Source organism: Emydura macquarii, unplaced genomic scaffold, assembly GCF_026122565.2.
Source record: "Emydura macquarii macquarii isolate MOO-44397 ecotype Brisbane River unplaced genomic scaffold, CSIRO-AGI_Emac_v2 contig_561, whole genome shotgun sequence".
Classification (NCBI taxonomy): Eukaryota; Metazoa; Chordata; order Testudines; family Chelidae; genus Emydura; species Emydura macquarii.
The window spans coordinates 5,133,243-5,154,870 of NW_027130698.1; the positions used below are offsets into that span (position 1 = coordinate 5,133,243).

General features: G+C 38.0%; 1 protein-coding gene across 1 annotated transcript in view; it reads left to right on the top strand.

Annotated features, from left to right (window-relative positions):
• Positions 1-10,983, top strand: part of CMTM4 (CKLF like MARVEL transmembrane domain containing 4) — a 45,991-nt gene extending 35,008 nt beyond the window's left edge. Inside the window, exons 3-4 of the mRNA XM_067540099.1 lie at positions 9,154-9,252; positions 10,533-10,983. Coding sequence (XP_067396200.1) covers positions 9,154-9,252; positions 10,533-10,706 — 273 coding nt within the window. The 3' untranslated portion in view covers positions 10,707-10,983. The remainder of the gene's footprint in view (positions 1-9,153; positions 9,253-10,532) is intronic.
• Positions 10,984-21,628: the final 10,645 nt, after the last annotated feature.

The following is a 21,628-nucleotide window of genomic DNA, read 5'->3' on the forward strand; positions in this document are numbered from 1 at the left end:
CTGTCATGTGGAATTGCAAGCCCATTAGCAAGCATTTTTAGTCAGTCTGTAAACTCAGGGTTGTACCTTATGATTGGAGAATTGATAACATAGCTCCTATTTTTAAGAAAGGAAAAAAAAGTGATCTGTGTAATTACAGGCCTGTTAGTTTGACCTCAGTAGCATGCAAGGTGTTGGAAAATTTTTTGAAAGAGAAAGTAATTAAGGGACATCAAGGTTAATGGTAATTGGGACAAAATACAACATGGCTTTACAAAAGGTAGATCATGCCAGACTAACCTCATCTCCTTTTTTTTGAGAAGATAACAGATGTTTTAGACAAAGGGAATGCAGTGGATCTAATTTACCTAGATTTCAGTAAAGCATTTGATACGGTTCCACATGGGGAATTGTTTGTTTAAAAAAAAAAAAAGATGGGGATTAATATGAAAATTGGAAAGTGGATAAGGAACTGGTTAAAGGGGAGACTACAACGAGTCATACTGAAAGGTGAACTGTCAGGCTGGAGGGAGGGAGGTTACTAGTGGAGTTCCTCAGGGATCGGTCTTGGGATTGATCTTATTTAACATTTTTATTACTGACCTTGGCACAAAAAGTGAGAATGTGCTCATAAAGTTTGTGGATGATACAAAGTTTGGAGGTATTGCTAATACAGAGAAAGACTGGGATATCATACGACAAAATCTGGATGACCTCGTAAACTGGAGTAATAGATATAGGTAGGATGACATTTAATAGTGGAAAGTGCAAGGTCATGCACTTAGGGACTAATAACAAGAACTTCTGCTGTAAGCTATCAGTGACAGAGGAAGAGACGGACCTGGGCGTATTGGTTAATAACAGGATGTCTGTGAGCCGCCAATGTGATGTGGCTGTGAAAAAAGCTAATGCAGTCCTAGGATGCATCAGGCGAGGTATTTCTGGTAGGGAGGTGTTAGTACCGTTAAACAAGGCATTGGTCAGACCTCATCTGGAATACTGTGTGCAGTTCTGGTCTCCTAGTTTGAATTCATCTTTCTGAAACATGGACCAGGTGTAGAGAACGGCTACTAGGATGATCTGAGGAATGGAAAACTTGCCTTATGAGAGGAGACTCAAAGCTTGGCTTGTTTAGTCTAACTGAAAGAAGGAGATATGATTGCTCTCTATAAATACATCAGGGGGATAAATACGAGGGAGGGAGAGGAGTTATTTAAGTTCAGCACCAATATGGACACAAGAGCAAATGGATATAAACTGGCCATCAGGAAATTTAGACTTGAAATTAGATTAAGGTTTCTAAACATCAGGGGATTGAAGTTCTGGAACAGCCTTCCAAGGGGAGCAGTGGGGGCAAGAAACCTAGCTGGCTTCAAGACTGACCTCAATAGGTTTATGGAAGGGATGATATGATGAGACAGCCTAATTTGGCAATTGACTGCTTTTAGATTACTAGCGGTAAATATGCCCAATGGCCTGTGAAGGGATGTTAGATGAGGTGGGTTCTGAGTTACTACAGAGAATTCTTTGTGGGTGTCTGGCTGGTGAGTCTTGCCCACATGCTCAGGGTTTAACTGATTGCCAGATTTGGGGTCAGGAAGGAATTTTCCCCCAGGGCAGATTGGCATAACCTGGGGGGTTTTTTTGGTTTTTTTTTTTTTTTTTTTTTGCCTTCCTCTGTAGCATTGGGCACAGATCACTTGCTGGTGGATTCTCTGTACCTTTAAGTCTTTGAATTGTTATTTGAGGACGTCAGTGACTCAGTCTTAGGTTGGGAGTCTGTTGCAGGAGTGGGTGGGTGAGGTTCTGTGGCCTGTGTTGTGCAGGAGGTCAGACTAGATGATCATAATGGTCCCTTCTGACCTTATAGTCTGAGTCTATGAGCTCTTCCTAAGCAAGCACACTTATTCTTAAGGTGAAAGCATTACAGAGAAAACATTAAAAAAAAAAAAAAAAAAAAAAAGAACCCACATACATACTAGTAAGCTTACCAGAGATCACCTCAACTCCAACAAGGGTTCTGGCAGGCATCAGACCCACCCAGGGGTTTTTCTGCCATTACAAGTTCATAACTACCTTGGCTCAGAACAAGAACACCCATGAGTAGGTGTTCACCCAAAGGAAGGATTGGTACCTCCTTTAGACAGGTCCTGTTCATTTGCTGGATTAGGCCCTGAGTCAGTTTAAACTCAAGCTGTTTATCCAAAAGTCCTTTCCTTGTCTGTTGGTTTGCTAAAGAATCCAGTTTGAACCAGAATATACAAGCCTCTCCAGGTGGTGGTACCCCTTGGAAAGTGTTACAGGCTATGTCTATACTATCCCTTATGTTGCTCAGGGTGTGAATAAATCACCCCCCCCCCCGAGTGACACAAGTTACATTGACATAAATGCTGATGTGGACAGCACTATGTTAGTGGGAGAGCTTCTCCCGCTGACATAGCTACAGCCGCTCATTGGGGGTGGATTAATTATGTCGATAGGAGAACTTTCTCCTGGCGGCTTAGAATGGCTACACTAGAGCTCTTACAGCGGTGCAGCCGCATTGGTACAATGCCGTAAGTGTTCTAGTATAGACACAGCCACAGTCTGAGTGAATTTTCCTAATCACCACTCATTACTCTTAGTTCTTGGAGGGCTGTGGTCCTCCCCCCCATGAATTGCGTACAATCCCTGGCTTACAATGATATATACTATTTAATTTAGTAAGGTTTAACTTAATTTGACTTAAAGTTTATCCATGATACTACAGGAAATTGCCATCTCTGTCACAGAGATGTCCTTTAAGAAAATGCATCCTTTTCGTGTTCTTAACTTATGAACCATTGTCAGGGTTTATTCTATGCTGCAGGCTTGTGTTCTACGTGCGTCATCTCCATTTAATGTTGCACAGTTTTCTAATCATCATGGGACACAGTGGTGCATTGTTCTGCTAAGGATACACTAGTAAAACTTTAGCTTAAATCCAAGAACTTCTACTAGCATTTGGCATCTATAGATGGTAAGGTGTATAATAGTAGACAGTAACTTCCGTTGCTGTCCAGGACTACAAACACTTGGCAGAAGAATAAGGAACGACAGGAGAATGGTGAATAGTAATGTGGAAGGGGTAGAGGGAATAGGAGACTGAACACCACGGAATTTAAACAACACACCAAGATAAATTAGAAAATAAAGAGGTGGAAATGTGAAAACACTGAATAAAAATGGCATACGTTGTCACACTCATTCAAGAAGCAGTGCTTCCAGCAAAGCCTATACAAAGAGCCAGAAATGGCAAGAGCCATTATATAATGGCAGGAGCCAAATAAAGACAAAATCATCTGACTCTGACCACCTCTTCCAATGCCACAAAATCATTAAATGTTAGCCAAGTTTTTCAGAAGTAATTAGTGATTTTTTTGGTGCCTGGTTTTTCTGTGCGCCCAATTTTTGAGATGCCTTAAAGGGGCCTGATTTTCAGAACATATTGAACTCCCAAAATCATTAGTCATTTCTGAAAATATTGGCTGTTGACTGTCTTACCATGGGTGGGACCCTGTCCCTTCGGACAGATTTCTAACATGAATCCTGAATTCTTTTAGTTGCAATATCCAGTATTTGAATAAATGCTTTGTTGCATGGGTAAAAATAAATGTGGAATTGAGAAGGATGGGAATTTGGATTCTAACAATGTTAATTTGGTTATTTCTTTATAGGACTTATTTTTACTTTGCAAACCATGTTTCCATTAGTAACTGCCCTGCGATTGATCATATGATGCTTAATAACATGACTACAGAGTAAAATTATGGGGTGATCAGAGAGATTGGGTTCAGCAGGCTGACTGGTATGTGTATAAACTTCAAATTGATGGCTACACAGCAGAACAAGGAGAAAACAGCCCAAACTTGGTAAAGTAAAGTGATGGTTTGGGGAAAGAATTAGAGAGTTTGGACAATGAAAATGAAGCTAAAAGGAAATGTTTGTTTCAGCTATCTATTTTGCAGAAACTAACTTGGAGCGTGGTAGACCTCAAACTTCTATAGCAGGTTTTTGACAGATTCATCCATTTGAAGTGCAGGTTTGTTTTCCAGATTACATACATTTAGATGGAGGTGAAAATAGTTAATGTCAGCTTTTGGATTTCAAGAATTGAATGGCAAAGAGAAGGATTCTGTTTAAAAAAAAAGAGCCCCAATAAAATAAATATCCGTGTAAATGAATTTTTTAAATGCATGAATCTGCCTTTATGTAGCTTCTGATGGCTTGTGCAGTTTCTTATCTGTTTTCATCCAGAATTTCTCTAGAGAATTGCATGTGTTCAGGTTTGGAGGTGAATAGGTAAGGGCATGTGGCTGTCACTGCTATCATTGGGCAAAAGACCCAACTCCTGGCAATGGACCCAACCTGGAATGCTTAACAGAAAGGCTCTTTCCCCATCTGTTCCCTTGCAGCTCTTCAGAAGCTGCTTCCTGCCTATCCGCAGCAACAGACTTCTTCAAATTCACAGCCTCTGTTCAGTTTCCCCACTCCAGTTAGGCCTGTGGTCCCTCTGCCTGTCCATGCTTGACTCTTAAAGGTGAAAGACTGTGGGATGATTGTTGCACATTGCAGCATCCTTGCATTGCCTCTTCTGTCAGCTGCCTGGGTACTGTTTTGCTGTGTACTGCTCTGCTGCTTATGTCATTCAGCCCTGCCTCAGGAAAGACAAAAAGTCTAGAGACACAGAAATACAATTAAAGTAAAACATAAAGTCTTAATTTCACAGTTGAAAAATTGGGTGGTAATGTAGGTCACCTAAGATTAAACTCAGTGGGCTGAAGATTGGATCACAATGTTTTTTAATGAGGCTTTTATCAGCACATCCACTGTTGTGATCTTCTGCTTGTACATTTGCCTGCAAGCGTTTAATTTGTTCTAAGGCAACAACTCTGTAAACATCTGCAAAACTAACTCATTACTGTCTTTCAAAACTCACCTAAAACTCTCCTTTTCTATGATGTCTACAAAGAAATTGACAAGTTAGGCTGCTAGTGTGTTGAGACCACTGCCTTTCATGCTGACAAATATTGTCCTGTTTCTTTGTACTCCATCTTCGTCTGTATCCATCTGTTGTCTTTTGGCTTATATTGTAAGATGATTGGGGCAGGGACTATCTTTTTGTTCTGTGTTTGTATAGCACCTAATACAATGGGGTCCTGATCCATGACTTGGGCTCCTAGATACTATAGGACTACAAATAATAACTCCAAACTTCTCGCCCCCCTTGTCCCCTATTCTGACATCCCAGCGTTATTTAGATTATGACCCAGATTTTGAGCCTGTGCCCATCTTCATGAGGTAGTTTGTCACCCAGTTACTAATATTTGCACCTTCAATCAGTTGTGGGCACCAAAAAAAAAAAAAGGATATGGTGCAAAATGAGTAGATCAAAAGGGGATCAGCTTTTGAAAATATAGCCCTGTGGGCCTACTGTTGTTAGTTAAACGTCTACCCCAGGGATACTGTATTGAAAGTGTCACTATCTGGCATATTTTAGATACTTCTTTCATTTTGATTAGAACCACTATATGACCATTGGTTAACAAATCATTAGCCAGTCACAGCAAATCACTGTCATTAAATTATTCCTGAGAGGTTAAAGGAACAGTAGCAGTCTAGAGTGGATTTAATTTAGATCCTAGACTTTACTCTGTTATGGACAGCAGCTTTGAACACCGTTTTATGGCACAGCTTGCTGTCTCATGAGGTTGCTGTAATTTCAGCTGAAATTCTTCTGTCTGTATGATGTGGTTTTACTTTGTCTATAAATACAATAGTAAAAACTTCAGCTACGCTGTGGCCAGATTTGAAACTGCATCTTTTTTCAATTAGTTTATTCTTTTTTATTGTTATGGTTACTCATTTTGTCATCTGTATATATATAAAAAAAATTTTAGGGAACATCTTTTGCCTCTTGAATCCTCACTGTAGCTTCCTCTCTTCTTTAGAGCTTTAGCGTCTTCAAACCAGACTTCAGCTTTTAAAATTTGAGGCTGTTATGTTTTTTTTCCCCCCTTCTTGATCTCCCTGCCCTGATGGTCTGGTTGTGGCAACATGTTGGATCATAAAGCCCCACAATGACATCAGTGTACTCTTATGTAAGTTTGCAATGTTATCAGTATATGCCCCAACATCACTTTCAGACATATTTTGCCCCCCTATTCCTCGTCTCCACCCAATTCCATCCTCTATGGAAGAGTGGTTTATAAAGCAGTCACAGCTGGGATGCCTAAGAAATAATGTGTAAGGTTTAATTAAGGTTTAATTATATTAATGGACTTTGGGGATCTCCTGAATCAGAAGAATGAAGATCCAGAAGTTTATTCATAAACAAGAACTTCAAAATGGAATTAATGTGGTCTCATTTAAATGAGAAGCACTGCCTTCTTCAGAAGGAGAAACTTGGCAACTTTCTTGAAAAATACAGTAGAACAAGATAATAAAACTTGCTTTAGAGAGTCTTTCCAACTACCACCCTGACTCCAACCTTTCCTACCTAAGAAAAATCATGGAGAAATGTAGGTACAACCTAACTTCAGCCATATTTCACATTCAGTCCTGGACCTCTCACAGTCATGCTTCACACCAGCCTATGATATGGAGATAAACAGAAAGCTCTTGAGGCACTGATTGGTCTATGGACGGCCAGTACTCCTTGCCTGTACTACTCTGCATTCTTTGACATAGATGTTCACATACGGAGAGTTTAAGGCCATGAAAGATCATTAGATCATCTAGTCTTATCTTCTGTATACCACAGGCCATTAAATTTCACCCAGTTATCCTTTGTTGAGCCCAATGACATGTTTGACTAAAGCATACCTTCCAGAAAAACATCCAGTTTTGATTTGAAGACATCAAGAGATGGAGAATCCACCACTTTCTTTGGTTGTGTGTTACAGTGATTAATCACCCTCACTGTTTAAAAATTTGTGCCTAATTCTAATTTGAATTTCTCTGGTTTCAGCTTTCAGCCCTTGGTTCTTGTTATGCCTTTGTACTATAGTCCGTGTTTCCCAAACTCTTTACTAGGGTGATCCACCAAATACATTTTCTTTTCTTTTCTTTTCTTTTTTTTTTTTTTATGACCCACTGAAGTCCAAATTCATGGGAGAAGGGGTGTGTGTGGAAAACCATAGGCCAGTGTCGTCATCGCCCTGTGATGACCAACCACCCCACCTGTACTGGCACCAACCACCTGCAGCAGCATCTCTGCCCTCCCACTTCAATTTTAATTGTGGCCTGGAGTGTAGGGGAGACTGGGGCAAGCAAGTTCACCCTACAGTGATGGTTCCAATCCTGCAGGGCTCGGCCCAGCTCTGTGCTCTGAGTGTTTTGGCTTATTCCCCTTCCATCTATCATGATGGAGGGGTGACTGCACCAAATTTGAGTTAGTGGTGCTGTGGCCTCATATGTTAGGTCTGAGAGTCAGGCTCTTCACTCTAGCAGAGAGAGGTACAGTGGGCTCTTCCATCTAGCAGAGAAAGATATAACAGTGATCTAATCACTGGAGGTTGAAGCTAGACAAATTCAGACTAGAAATAAGGTGTACATTTTTAATCCCAAGAGTAATTCATCATTGGAACAATTAACCAAGTATCATGGTGGATTCTCCATCACTGGCAATTTTAAAATCAAGATGATGGTTTTGTAAAAGATATGATCTAGGGATTATTTTGAGCTAGTTCTATGGACTGTGTTTTACAGGAGGTCAGATTAGATGGTCTTTTCTGACCTTAGAATCTCTGAACCACATCACCTGGAAAGGACAGGAGTCGCCACTGCAGGGTGGACTTGCTGACAAACCCCAAACCACCCCCACGTGGGCCATCCGCACTGGGCCACAACCTATCTACAGCCTTCCCAGTCACGACCCACTGTTTGGGAAATACTGCACTAAATTAGACTTTTTAGTACCTTCTCTCTGTGAAGCTATTTATCTGCTGTAAGTAATCGTCACCTCTCAGTTCTTTCATTCTAGTTAGTTAAATTGCATATGTTGCTGAAAGTGTTTCTACATTTAAAAAAAACCCAATCAAATTTCTTTCTAATCCTGGTAACTTCTTGGGGAGAGTGTGTGGTTTTTTTATGGACTTATATAAATAGTGTCTGGATATTACATATACGAATAAGAGGTGTGTGTGAGAGAAAATACAGACATTCTGTATTATTGATATAGTGTCATAAGGTATGGAGGACTTTTTTACAAATAAGACAGTCTGGCTGCAGTGGCTTGAAAGACAGGGCAATCGTTTGAGTCACACATGAGAGCTGCATTAAGGTTAAACAGTTGGAATGCTGCAGATTTCTTCAATGTCAGCTGTAGTAAAATAGTTTTATTCACTGTTTGCACTAGCAGTGCTTTTTTTGCTTCTCAATACTAACTCTGCCTATAAATAGGTATAACATTCTGAATCTGCAGCGATGATTTGCAAATTGAGCTCAGATAGCATGTACATATTTGTGTGTGTGTGTGTGTGTGCAGGGCTGGCCCTAGACCAAATGGTGCCCCAGGTGAAGAGCATCTTTGGCGCCCGTGCCTCCATTTCGGCTTCCCACCTCCCTTTTGGTGCCCTCCCATACGTACACTTTCACAATTACATAATAAAACAAGGTTCACAATATTGTAGCTGGGCTCTCGCTTCACTTCACTTCGTTCTTATATGTCACTGATTGACTGGTGACGCCCCGCCCCCTGTATACCCGTGGGGGAATGGCCGACAACATTCTAGGAGATTTGAGGAAAATGTAGTTCTTGGAAAGTCTGGAAGGTTCCATGAGATTCTATAAAGGTCCAGAACATTCTAGGAGGTTAGCAAAAAATGAATCCCCATATGGAATACCCGAAACATTTTACTTCAAACATTTTATTTTCTCAACAAAAACAGCACCCAAAGCCTGGCACCTCCCAAGCCTGGCACCCCAGGTGGTCGCCTGCTCCTAAATCCAGCATTGTATGTGTGTGTGTTTTGAGTGTAATGTGCTTCCTGCATAAGAATCATTGCCTCTTTTGCAAATGGAAACTACATAGAAGTTGGGGGAGGAAGTGGTGGTGTTGCAGCTTCTGTTCTGATCTTCCTCTGTGTTTCATCCATTCAGTATAAAACAGAAAAGGATGATTGTGTAGTAATTCTAATAACTTTATTTTCATAGGATCTTGTCAACACTGGACTCAGCACTTTCTTCTTTTTCATTGCATCTGTAGTTCTTGCTGCTTTGAACCATAAAACTGGAGCAGAAATTGCTGCTGTGGTAAGAAAACAATTCACATTTCTTTACTCTTGACCATTATTTTTTATCAGAAGTAAAGGGTGACTTTTTCCTGCACCCCACTGGATACTTCCCCGAGCCTTGCTGACACATCCCCATATACCATCCCATCCATATACTTTTTATGATTATCGTCTACACATTTTTGGCTAGAAGCGGTGTTTTGATTTCAAGGAAATCAGCTCACCCTTTGTGACTTGAGGGGGAAAAAAAAAGTTTAAATGGTGATAGTCAAAGTAACTGACTTTTAGGCTTAGCTGTTCAGATATTCTATAACTTTAAATAATGATTTGTAAATACATTATTTTTTATTACCTTTTAATAAAAGGTTACAGATATACATGAAGTCAGACCCACTTTAAAGTTGTTACAGGCAGACCTGCAATATTCTCCTTGCATGCTCTTTAGTAAGTTTCTTTTATGGATGAATAAAATAGTATTAATTTTTTATTACCACAACCATCATAAGGGCAAGTGAATCGATTTATGCCTGCGTTGGCAAATTTTAATGAGTTTTGTGAGGCTGGATATAATAATTGTTAGTCACACAACTACTCCACAGAACCTTGCAGAGATGAAGTTGAGGAGAAGTAAAAAATTAACTCCTTATTTCCTCTGCTCTTAGGGGCCTGATCTTGGGACAATGATCTCTTCTCTCCTTGCCTTCCAGTACCATATGCCATATGGGAATTATGACAACACTAGAGTAGCAGCAATCAACTTGCATTGCTTCACAGCATAGTAGATAAGGAAGAGTGGAATTCTCATTGTGGCACTAAGTTATTTATACTTGCATCACTGGTTTGAGGCCAGATTAGCTCCATAGTGATCAAAACCACTACCATTTGCTGAGTTTGTATAAGCAATAAACTGGTAGCTTCTCTCTTCTTCAGTCTCACAAAACCCACAATCTGTGTTGAGCATTTTTGTTGTTAAATCCCGCAGAAACGTCTAGGATTTGATGGGAGGAAAGAACTATCTTCTCTCTCTTTAAAGGCCCCTTTGACACGAACATTGTCTTACACTGCCAATGTCAAGGAGTTTTCTGGGGCTAGAGAACTTCAGTCTCTAAAATCATTAATCCAGTACCTTTCACAAATGCTAAAATGCATTTAAAAATAAAAGGCATTGCAGCTGATTTCATAGGCCACAACGTGTCAGTGCTAAGTACAAAACCAAGTTCTAAAAGTTTTGTTGGGAAGCTGTTACTATTTTGATTTGGATGATTGCCTTTGACCAAGTTTTACTGCTGTTTCTTTTAGATATTTGGTTTCTTGGCGATGATAGTATATGCTGTGAATATGTATTTAGCTGTTAAAAAATGGCGAATGAACAGCAGACAGCAGAACAGCCGGCAGACAAGTGATTACATTCGTGCTCGGACAGAATCAAGAGAAGTAGATCACCCACCTGAGATTCAGCGTCTGGAGGCATGAAAGCTACATCTGAATGAGACTGCAAAGGGGGGGGGGGGGGAACCAACATTTTATTTTCTCTCATCATATAGTTTGAAGTTTTCATTTTTTTAGGAAGAGTGTCTTGGCAGAGAACAGCTGACCATTTATGTACAGAAAGAGAAGACCTACGTTTATTCAGAAGCCATTGACTTAGAGGCTATAATTATTGGCCACTCAAAAGCATGTTCTTTATAAAATGATTACATATATATCTGATGTATGGTTAATATTTTGGATTAAACACCCGTATAGTACTTCTTTCCGGTTACCAGCTCAAGAGAGAAACATGAGCGCTCTGCCACTATCTCATCGCCCAGTAGGAATGTTATTCTATATTGTTCTGTTAAAAGAAAGAAATCCTCCAAAAATTAAGTACATTTTATTGCATATGAAAAGAAAGTGAGGGACAAATAGCAATAACATAAGCCAAGTTTAGTGTACACCAACTCTGTGTACACTTCCTCATGTAGCTTTGTCGATACAATTAACTTCTCACCTGCAAGACCTCCTGCAGTTCCATCCTTGGTGCATTTTGTAGCTGAGACAGGCAACCATGTCAGATATTTGGGCTGGTGGATTGGTGATATGGACAGACACACTATGGACTATACTAAAACCACCAAATTCATTTCATGTATTACCTCAATCAGATTTTGAATTGGGACTCCTACTTGTGAAAGATTAGCACTTTTACCCGCTGCACGGTCAGTGCAACCCATCCAACACAAGTACATAGGTATCTGCTCATGTTTGAATATATATTACATAATTTTCATTCACAAAATACTTTTGAGGAGTTTGTCCACTAATAGACTCTACACACCACTCAAGGTTCATTTTTTATTCGTCAGTTCAGCAGTCTGGGAATTTTAAGGAAATCAGGAGCCACCCAAAATGCATGATGTATATATTGTAGGATATTCTAAGACTACAACATTGTGTTTTGTGTAGGGTGCATACACTTTTATGGCATATTTTGGTTTTAGATTGGTGGTTCTGTTAAAATTGGTTGGTAATAGGTTAAATAATTTGGTTTGATGCCTAAATTGGGCCTAACTCTAAGACATTTTTATAATGTTCCTTTAAAGCTAATTTTAGGTGAGGAAGTATGTATGGTAGAACCTATTGTTTTTCACTGTTTTTTATGTTTACAGACCATTCTACATAGCTCAAATTTTCTCACGTCTATTGATCTTTCAGTGAAGAGAAGAATATGTTCTGTGCTTAGAGAACTTGAATTCTGCAATAAGGTTTAGAACCTTAGTCGGAATTTTAGTAGGGAGACTTCACCAATATCCTGTATGCTCTGTAATTCTGGTGTGTCTCCCATGTAATAATGGGTTGGCATATTTATAAGTGTTTTCAACAGGTTTCTCATTTGTTGTAGATGGGAACACGACGCCACCTTGCCCCCAGTGGAATCAAATTCAAACCTGATGTAAATGAGTGAAATCTTCATGGAAGTCAGTGGAGTTGTATGCACTCACACCAGATCTGAGTTTGTTCCACAGACTTTTAGTGTATTCATGTGTGTAACTATTCCCAGTGTGGGTTGATGTTTACACCAGTACTTAGTTGCATAAAAGATAACAAAAATTCATAGACGCTGTCAAGTCAATTTTAAGTGCAAAATGTAGATTTTTTGCAAAGCAGTTTTTACCAATCCTAAAGTTAATGGAAATGTTTCCATGAAACTTCATTTTTGTAATTCGAAAAGAAACAGGGAAGGCTCCAGATTTGAACATTCAGCACTGTTCATTTCTCAGGCAATGCAGCCTTGTGCTGATGCATCAAAACCAGAAAGTGAAACTGTTTCTCTTTTGTCATTGTCCAACTTATTTGCATTCCACATAAACTAGATTTTTTTAAAAAATTCTGGTTTAATAATTAGATTAAAGGAAACTTTAATTGTTTTTAATCTCATAGTAGTCTTTTATCATATATTTAATGTTATATTTCACTGAAAGTTGTACCTGAAGGGAGTGCTAAGTTTAGCATCTAATAGCTGAAGCTCTAATGATCCTCTAGCGTGATTAAGAACATTGCCATTTGATTAATTAAAGCTAGTCTTCCCTGGAATTAATGGGTTTCACTGACCCATAACTCAGTGTGATTAGTAGTTCTGAATGATGGCATGCACAGTGACCGTTGGATAAGCTTTTTCAGCATGCTGTGCCATGTGTTGGAGGGATGATATAATTAGGGTAGTTTGTAGATGCCGTTGTTTTTAAAAAAAAAAATGAATATCCATAAATAAACCTTAAAAATTAAACACTGTGATCTTTAGGGTGACTTGCAGATTAGTTTAAAGGAATACACTGAAATGTTATCAAAACCCTCAAAAAAGGGACTCAGAAGATGTATTGTCCTGCACCATAGTCATACTTCTTGGGTGAGGTCTTCCACTGCAGTCAAGTAATGGAGGAATGGTATAATGGTATAATAACAGAGACTTGTCAATATAGCAAAAGTGTATCCTGTTAGCTGATCAGTAAAAGGAATGAAATGATATGTTATACAGTCCCTTTGTGCTTTGCTAGTTAATTGCTGACCCTAAGTAATGTTCTGGTTCCTTAGAAATCTAGAGAGAGATCCATTTACAATATTATGTACTTTTTTTGGTGTCTTTTAATGTTATGTGCATTTTACTAGAAGGGAAAGGAGGAAAACTGCATAGCGCTTTGTCAGTGTTAGAGAGGTCACAGAAGGTTTTTGTTAAAGTGTGTGCTTGGTCTGCAGCTGGCTAGTTAATGTGAATTACTTTTTTACAGTAATCTGATAATGATCTCTAATATAGTATACTGTACAATCATATAGTAAAGTGTCTGAAATGGTTACACATGAGATACAATGGTCTCTATGTGCTAAGTACAAAACCTCTATTATTTACACCATGATTACGTAGTCAGCGCAATTACAGGAGAAGATATAAAGTGTTTTAGATGAGCTAGGACAGAATACAAATTAAAAAAACATTTTCTGAAGACAAACCTTAAATAAATGTAAACAAACAGAGAAACTGATGTAACTTCCTTTTAACTTTTGGGACCAAAGATGATTTTAGTGTTGTATAGATACACTTTTTTAAAACCAAATTAGTCTAGGAAAACATTATTTACGTACGTCATGTAATTTGAAGGGGATGGCTACTTTTGGCTTGTGGTAGAAAATTTAAATTAATATATTGATATCCTACGGTATGTACACAATGATTTATTTTTTCCAAACTGGACTTTTTAGTGGTATAATGAAATATCAGCATCTTGCCAGTAAATTTTAAAATCTAATAGGCCAATATCAGTATTTTTGCATTTTGGTTATGTGTGAAAAATGGAGCAGAAAGTTTAACATTTGTGCAACTTACCCAGGAAACTCAAGTTAAAGTGCTTCCCCCGTCAGATTATGATTTTGCTTTACTACCAATTAGTTTCACTTTAAACTGCTTGTTAAGCATAAAGGGACCACTTCCCTAAGTCCATAAGAGTGCTACTTAGCTCCACAAAAGGATCCACAACATTGCACATAGAGCTAAAATTAAAAACAGACCATTCAATCATTTCTCATCTATGTGGTGCTTGAAATTGGGCTTCTGGGTATTCTTTCCAAGGCAAATTCTGTCCTCAGATACACAATTCCAAAGTATTTCAGTGTGTATGTGTAGCTGAGGGCAAAATTTGCCACATTTGTGCACATTGCATAAGAGCACATGAATGAAATAGGCAACTAATGGTAGCAGCTGCGTTTGCAGAGTGCTGGTTTTGTTTGTTTGTTTGTTTGGAATAGTTCCTTTACACACAGCTTTTTGTCAATACCATATTCAATTTTGCCAGCCTCGCTACTCACTCATCTTCTCACAATTTATGTAACTATAGCAACATGCAAAAACACTCTCTATGGTAGAAATAGTTTTGCAAGAAATATAGTGGAGAACCTTTTTTTGGTAATTTACTTGCCCAGTAGTGAAGCTGGTTCCTCCTACTTGCTCCTTTCTCCCCATAGAAATGATTTAATAGTTAGCATGTTTCTGTAGGGAATTTTTTTGTACGTTCTTCTCCACTGGACTAAATGGGGCAGCTCCACATTTGGGAAGATGAGGGCAGATTGCTCAGCACCTTCTCTTTATTTGATTAAGTACTTCCCTTTGTGATCAGTTTGATGGTTTTTTTGCTCCCTCTTTCAGAAATTTGGAAGCTGTGTGAAATACTTAAGTCCCCTATTATTTGTGTTTCTCCTGTAAATTATGTCGTCTGTCAGAAGCACTGGCATAGAGATGAAAAGAATTGAAGACCCTTTACATTTTCCAGAGAGAGAGACAACTAGCTGTGAGATCTGATGCCAGTGCTTCAGAGGACCACAAGCTCTCTAGCATTTGGTGGTCTTTAAACACTGATCCTGGTCCCAACAGTGTCTGACCTATCCATCGAGTCCTCATAGACTTTTGAATACTTTGGTTGGCTGTGGTAGCAAAGTTTATTTTGCTCTCCTTTCGTGGTAGTGTATTGTCTGTTAGGTAAAAGATGTTCATAAAATTAGAAGAGAGCTGTTCCATTGGGATTGGCAGATAAAATTCTGTTAGAAATTAACTTTCCATTAATGAGGGAACTACTTTTCCTTTGAGGTTTTGTATCACTTAGCTTAGTTGTGTAGTCCATCACTTAGGATGGTCTGGACCTCTTTTGATCTCTCCACTTGTACTTGATAGTTAATTCTGGTGGGAAGTGAGGGAGATGGACAGTTGTCTATCTCCAGTGTCTTCTAAATTAGTGATGGTCTCAACTCTTTTTTTTTTTTCTGTGAAGTGTTTCATAAGAGAGAGATCCTGGCATGGTCCTGCCCTGTCACCGCAAGACTCACTGGTTCTTAAAATACTGTCCTTCAGACTACTAGGTAGAGCCGTGTGGTCTGTGCCCAGTTTGAGAGTTGTTCTAATAGACCCAGGTAGTCCTGTGCAACTGGATTGTAGCATTAATCACTCAACTTTTCAATTAAATGTCCAGTTTGGCCTCCTTAAACAGGTGAAGATCTTCCCTTATGCTACTTAACCGCCCCAGATACATTGGTTTGAGGTATCCAGGCAGACCAAGTGTGCTTAACTTGCCCACTAGAGATTCTTTCATCCCATAATTTTGGCAAGAACAATTTTGTCTTTCAACAAGGAATCTTTTCCTGGTCTTAAAACTCCCCACCTATGTTCTAGTTTCTTCTTTTATGACTTTTCTCAAATATTCTAACCTGTTTCCTTTCTGGAAGTGGTAATTAATATTACAATGGTAATGTAGAGCACCCTTCACAAAAAGCCTGAGGCAGTCTGCAGTTCAAACACTATTAAAAATAGCATCAACCATCCTCCTTCAGATGTGACGTAAAGACAGCTTTCCACATCTAAATAGCATAAACATGATAAGCTTGAACACTGAAACTTCTAGAGCCAAATGTCTTTGATATTTAGGACAAAAAAAGGTTGACAGAATCTGACCATGAACCTAAGAAAAAAGCTGCCAATCCTTTTACATAACTCTTTATTTTCCAAGTGAGGTGTGAATATTATTAATTCTCAGTACCCTAGGGAAGGAGAAGGGAGGTGGGTTTTGTGCATTTTACAGAAGAGGAGCCTGAGATGCAGTGAGTCAATGGTAGAACCAGGTTTGGAAATCTGGAAATGTTTCTTGTTCCTAGCCCATACGTCACATATCATCCCTAATCAGAAAATAAGATACTAAATCAGAGATTCTGTGCTGACACTGTGAACGGTCTACTTTAAAATCTGTGTCGGAGCTGTGCTGTTAAATCAGCCAGTATGGTAATTGAACAACCCAATTAAAAGCCACTAGTTGGTTTGAAGAAAAAAAAAAAAAAAGGTCACTACAGAATGCAAGTATTGCTTTCACCAGAAGTGTGAGTTGCCCAATTTTAGGTACCAATCCTGCAGCGTTTTACATACAGAGTAGTCCTGCTGAAATTAAAGCTATTTGCATTGTATAAAGTTGAGCATGTGTGTAGGTCTCTGCAAGATCAGGATCCTTAGTCCCTAGCTATGACCCCCATCCATAGTGTGGTGGGCTCCTGGGAGTCAACTAAGGATCAGACACATTATGCAGCAATAGATAGTTGTTTTTAACTATTGTGTTTAAACCTATTTTAGACTTAATGGTCATAAAAATATCACTTTGAAATCAACTGAAATATATGTATGAAAATAGCAGAATGCTGTAATGTTTGTCAAAGTAAGGGATCTAGAAAGAAATATTTGAAAACTGCTAATAAAAGTTGTAGAGAGTTCTTCCTTTCAGTAGGGGAAGTTATCAAGACTCAGAAGCAGGATTAAGTTAAATTGCTCTTTAGAAACTATTTCTTCTTCAGAAATTTGCTGGATACTTCATTAGGGTTTTTCTTATTATTACTTTCTTTACCATCTCCATAGTACACCCCCCCCCACACACACACATACACACACACACATGAGCAGAGAGGTTTCAGTCTGGCTGGGAGAGTAGGAGGATAAAGTCTGACCCTAAAGTTTCGGTTTTTGTGTAAAGTAAAAATAAAAAGATCTTTGTCCATATTTTAATCATTATGTTCTAGAAATACGCTTTTACAAGAAAACCTACTTAGGCAGTGATTTATAATATTCTTTGACTTAGAGTGGATGACGCAGTCCAATTTTGTTTGGGGATGTGCAGCTTTCAAAAGTGTTCTTATTTATGCCTGTAAGTGAAAGTCACCCGTTTTTTTTTTTAAAAAAAAATGTGATGAAGTACAACTTATGCTAGCAAACACTATAGTTACCTATTCATAATCGCACTGGAACTCTTTCAGCCCTGCTGGATGAATGATCTAGTGAAAATTTTTAGTATCTCTGGGCTAATAAATATTTGTATAACTAGTCACAGGTGTTCCTTTTTAAATTATACTTGGCAAAGAAAATATTTAATTTTGTTTTTATATACAGTATACATAGTTATCTTGATCAACGTATTTATAACACAGAGCTTTGAACTTACCATGATGGTTTTATTTCAGTCCCATGGATTTCATGAGCTAAGTAAAAGCTAATTAACATATAATGATATAAGGATATGGAAATTGTTGTCATAAATTCATAATGAAGACTCAAGAACATTTGAAAAGGCAGTGTCCAGAGCTTGTAAACAGGATTTTGTTGGGGCAGGTCCCTAGAGCTATATTAATAATCCGTGGATGAGAAATATTGAAGGAACAGGATGAAATATAAACATCTGCTTTTGACTTGCAAGGACCTGATGATTATCCAGAACATGGTACACTTCAGGGTGGTGTTCTTTAGACAAATGTCTTAATAGACACATTTAGTTGAAAGCTTCACAAGTTTGAAAGGAAATATCTATAACTAGTTTGATTTACTATTTTTAGTCATCTTTTAATCCCAAAAGTATAATAGTCTAAATATTTTAGCAATGCTGTATTGTGCCTGATGTCGATAGGTTTAAAATGGTTCAGGCTAGCATCTTGTATTTTGAAAATTTGCTACCTTCAGTTTTCTACTTTTTATACTTTAGATCGTGAACATTTTACTGGTTCCTAGTTGTTGGATATTGTGGAGGGATAGTGCATCTTTTCATTATCATTCATGCAGCTTTAAGTCACGCTGCAGACCTATAGTGAGATCATACTTTTTATTTGCATTGTGACCAATTTAATGGATTTTAAAATACAACATTTAGGACATCCTAGGATGAATGATATAGCTACTTGAAAGGTGTTCCCTTGGCCAGGATTCTCCTCTTCTACATTAGTGTCCATTGAAACTGTTTGTATATGTTGAAGTTTGTACGGGTTCAGGAACCCAGAATAAAATAGTAAAGTATGTATTTATTACTCACTTTATTGCTCAGTTTTGGTTTGAAAAGTTGACATTTGTTATGCCTTTTCACATATTTGTAAACAGATAATGAAAAAACTACTTCACCTAGGGTGCCTTCCATGTTTGGGATAAGTATTTGTCAGTCATAAAGACAGAAATGTAAATGTATTAAACCAGTAAACACTATTTTTGTAACATGACTTACTAACACATTTCCAGCGTTTTGTTTTATTTTCACTAACACTAGCCTTAATGGTAACGGCAGCCATTTTTGTTTCCTTTGTTCACTAAATAGTAAAGTTCTGAGCTCAAGGTGGAACAGGAAAACTGTACCTACTTTGCTCTGCTCTGCTCAAAACTATAACCTGAAAGGTGAAAAGAACCCAGACTAACGGAGAAATATACTTGAAAGTACTTTTTCCCCCCTTTAAGACATTTATGGGATGCATATGCACCCTTGAATCTGAGCTCAGTAAAAGAGCTGACTGGTGCTGATCCAAACATTCCTGCATCTAGACCACTATTAAGCTAGAATATAACTTTTAAGAAGAAACATCTAGTCTTGACTGAAAGACTTTTTAAGTGACGGGATCCATTCCTATACTGCCAGAGTTGTAAATGTGAGCAGCAGAAGGCTCAGTCAGAAATTCCATCTAAAATAATGTTTTTTGTTTTCAAATCTGTGTAGGTTAAATCAGAGTTAGAATGATCTGTCTTTGAACCTGTAGACTGCTGGACTGGGCAAAGGGGGTCCACTTTTCCTTTTAATATTAGCACAACTCCCCTGTGTATTTCCCCTTTTGGATAAGGAAATTGTAATTTTCTGCCAAGGAAAATACTTCAAGCATTTTTGTATGTGCCACTGCAAACGCAAGGGCCTGATTCCACAGCCCTTACTCAGGCAAATCTCCCCGTTAACTTCAAGGACCGAAGGCTCAGACCCCCATGTGATTATCTTGCTTTCCTGTATAAAAGCATGTTCTGACCAATGAATTTATAGTTTTAAGAAAATTGCGTTCAAGCAAAATTTTATGTATAAAGATAATTTACAGTCTGATACAATTAAACTAATTTTGGTTGGTGTTCTTGTATCTATTTTAGATCAGCAAAAAAACACAAACAAGATGGTCAACAAATAATATTGAACGTTTCTAGCACAGGTACTTACCCACTAATCCAAACTGGTGTCACCTTCACTGTATCAATAACTAATTTAACCTGATACAGTAAGCGTAGTAACTGTCAGGCTTTTTATGCAAAGAAATTCTGTTGATGCTTTGGACAACTTTAAAGGCAAGAAAACTTTACGTGAGCAAGAAAACACTTCCTAAATTTGTTTTGTAGCGACAACTGATTAGTCTTCTATATGTTATGCACTTCTTTTCTGTTTTTATTAATGTTATAGTATAAACAAAAGTTGAAGGATTGTAATAAATTTACTGATGTGATATAGAAGGCGATCTCTAACTTGCTGTTTGATCTTGTCCATATGTTTTTAAAACACATGCCTTTATAACACAACTTAAATGGTGTATTTTATCAGTTTTAAATGCCATTTTGCTTATTCAGTGTTTTGTATATGGGCACAATAATTTTTTTAAATTTTCCAGTTTAAAATGTAGTACTTGTGCTGCCTTTTGAGTTTGCTGTCTTCTCTTTGCTAGCTTTTTTTCTTTGTTCTTTTGACATACCAAGATAATGAGCTCTAAAAATTTTCATGGTACTCTCCTGATTATGTCTTCATAGTGGTAAAATCTGTATTTTTGTATGTAGGGAAAATAGTTTTCTGAACACTAATTTCTGATCAATATAGTATGGAATCATTTGTGAAGGATTTCTTGATTAATAAATTGACATGTTAAAGTGTTTAAAACATTTTGTCTTCATCTGTAAATGTAATGTACAAATTCAGTACTAGGTGTCATGGCTGGCTATTTAATTTAACTGATAACTTTGATGATGATTATCTAAAATTGCCATCCACTATTATAGCAGGTGTAAACTGGTTTTATTCGATACTTAAAGAAAATTGATTGAATTGATGGGGATGATAAAATACCAGGAAAGAGATTGTTTGTTTTTAAAAAAAACAAAAAACAACCCACTTTTCAGTAGTCCTGATACATCCCATGTAGCAGAAAGCTCAAACAATCTAGCTGTCAAAGTGTGTGTTTGTGGCAGGCTTGCTCTTGGGTATTTTTTTTTTTTTGTCCTTGACAGTTAAATGCTATTACTTACTGTGGTTTGCAGTGTTGTACTCTGAATTGTAAATAAGGCTGAGACTGAAATCTTGGGAAATGGATAACTGCCTCATAGTGTAAGTGGCATGAGCTATTACCCTGGGAAGTGGGATGATGAATTTCTTTATTGCTTAGATGCTTCAGGTGTGAGATGAAGGCATTGAGTTTCTGAAGGCGAGGGGAAAGCCCATCTCCGGGAATCTGCTCATTGAATGAGTGTTGTGAAAAACTCTGGGAAGCATGGGAGGCAGGCACTTTAAAGGCACCTGTGATTAAATTCAAACTGTAGATAGCTACATTTTAGTTGTAGGTGAAGTGACAACTTATATCAGTTTGTAAATGCTTTGAGCATAATTATTGTTATAGAACTAAAATGTACGGGGTTTAGAAATGTAGAAAACAGCAGTTTGATCATAAAAAGCTGTTACGCTGACAATTTCAGTAGAAGAAACCTCTGCACTCAGAATAACAGCTGATTCCTTCAAGGTCAGATTTTTCAGGGCTACTGAGCAGCCAGAGGTTCCATTGACTTGAACTTGTCAAAAAAATCAGGACTTTGGTGCAGCATGGCTATCCCCAAGCATTCAAAAATCTTCTTAGGCCCCCAAAAATCGTGATTGGTTTTAAAATCACATGACTTTAAAAATAATATAATTTGGGTTCCCTTTATTTGACTCCTGCGTTTTCAGGGATAGGTTTTTTCAGCCATCATGGAAGCTAGAAACTTCTTAAAACGAAAGCTGACAGTCTCATATAATCACAACTCCTTTAGCTGAGGCTTTAAGAAAAACACCAAATATCTCAACAATAAAGATAAAGTC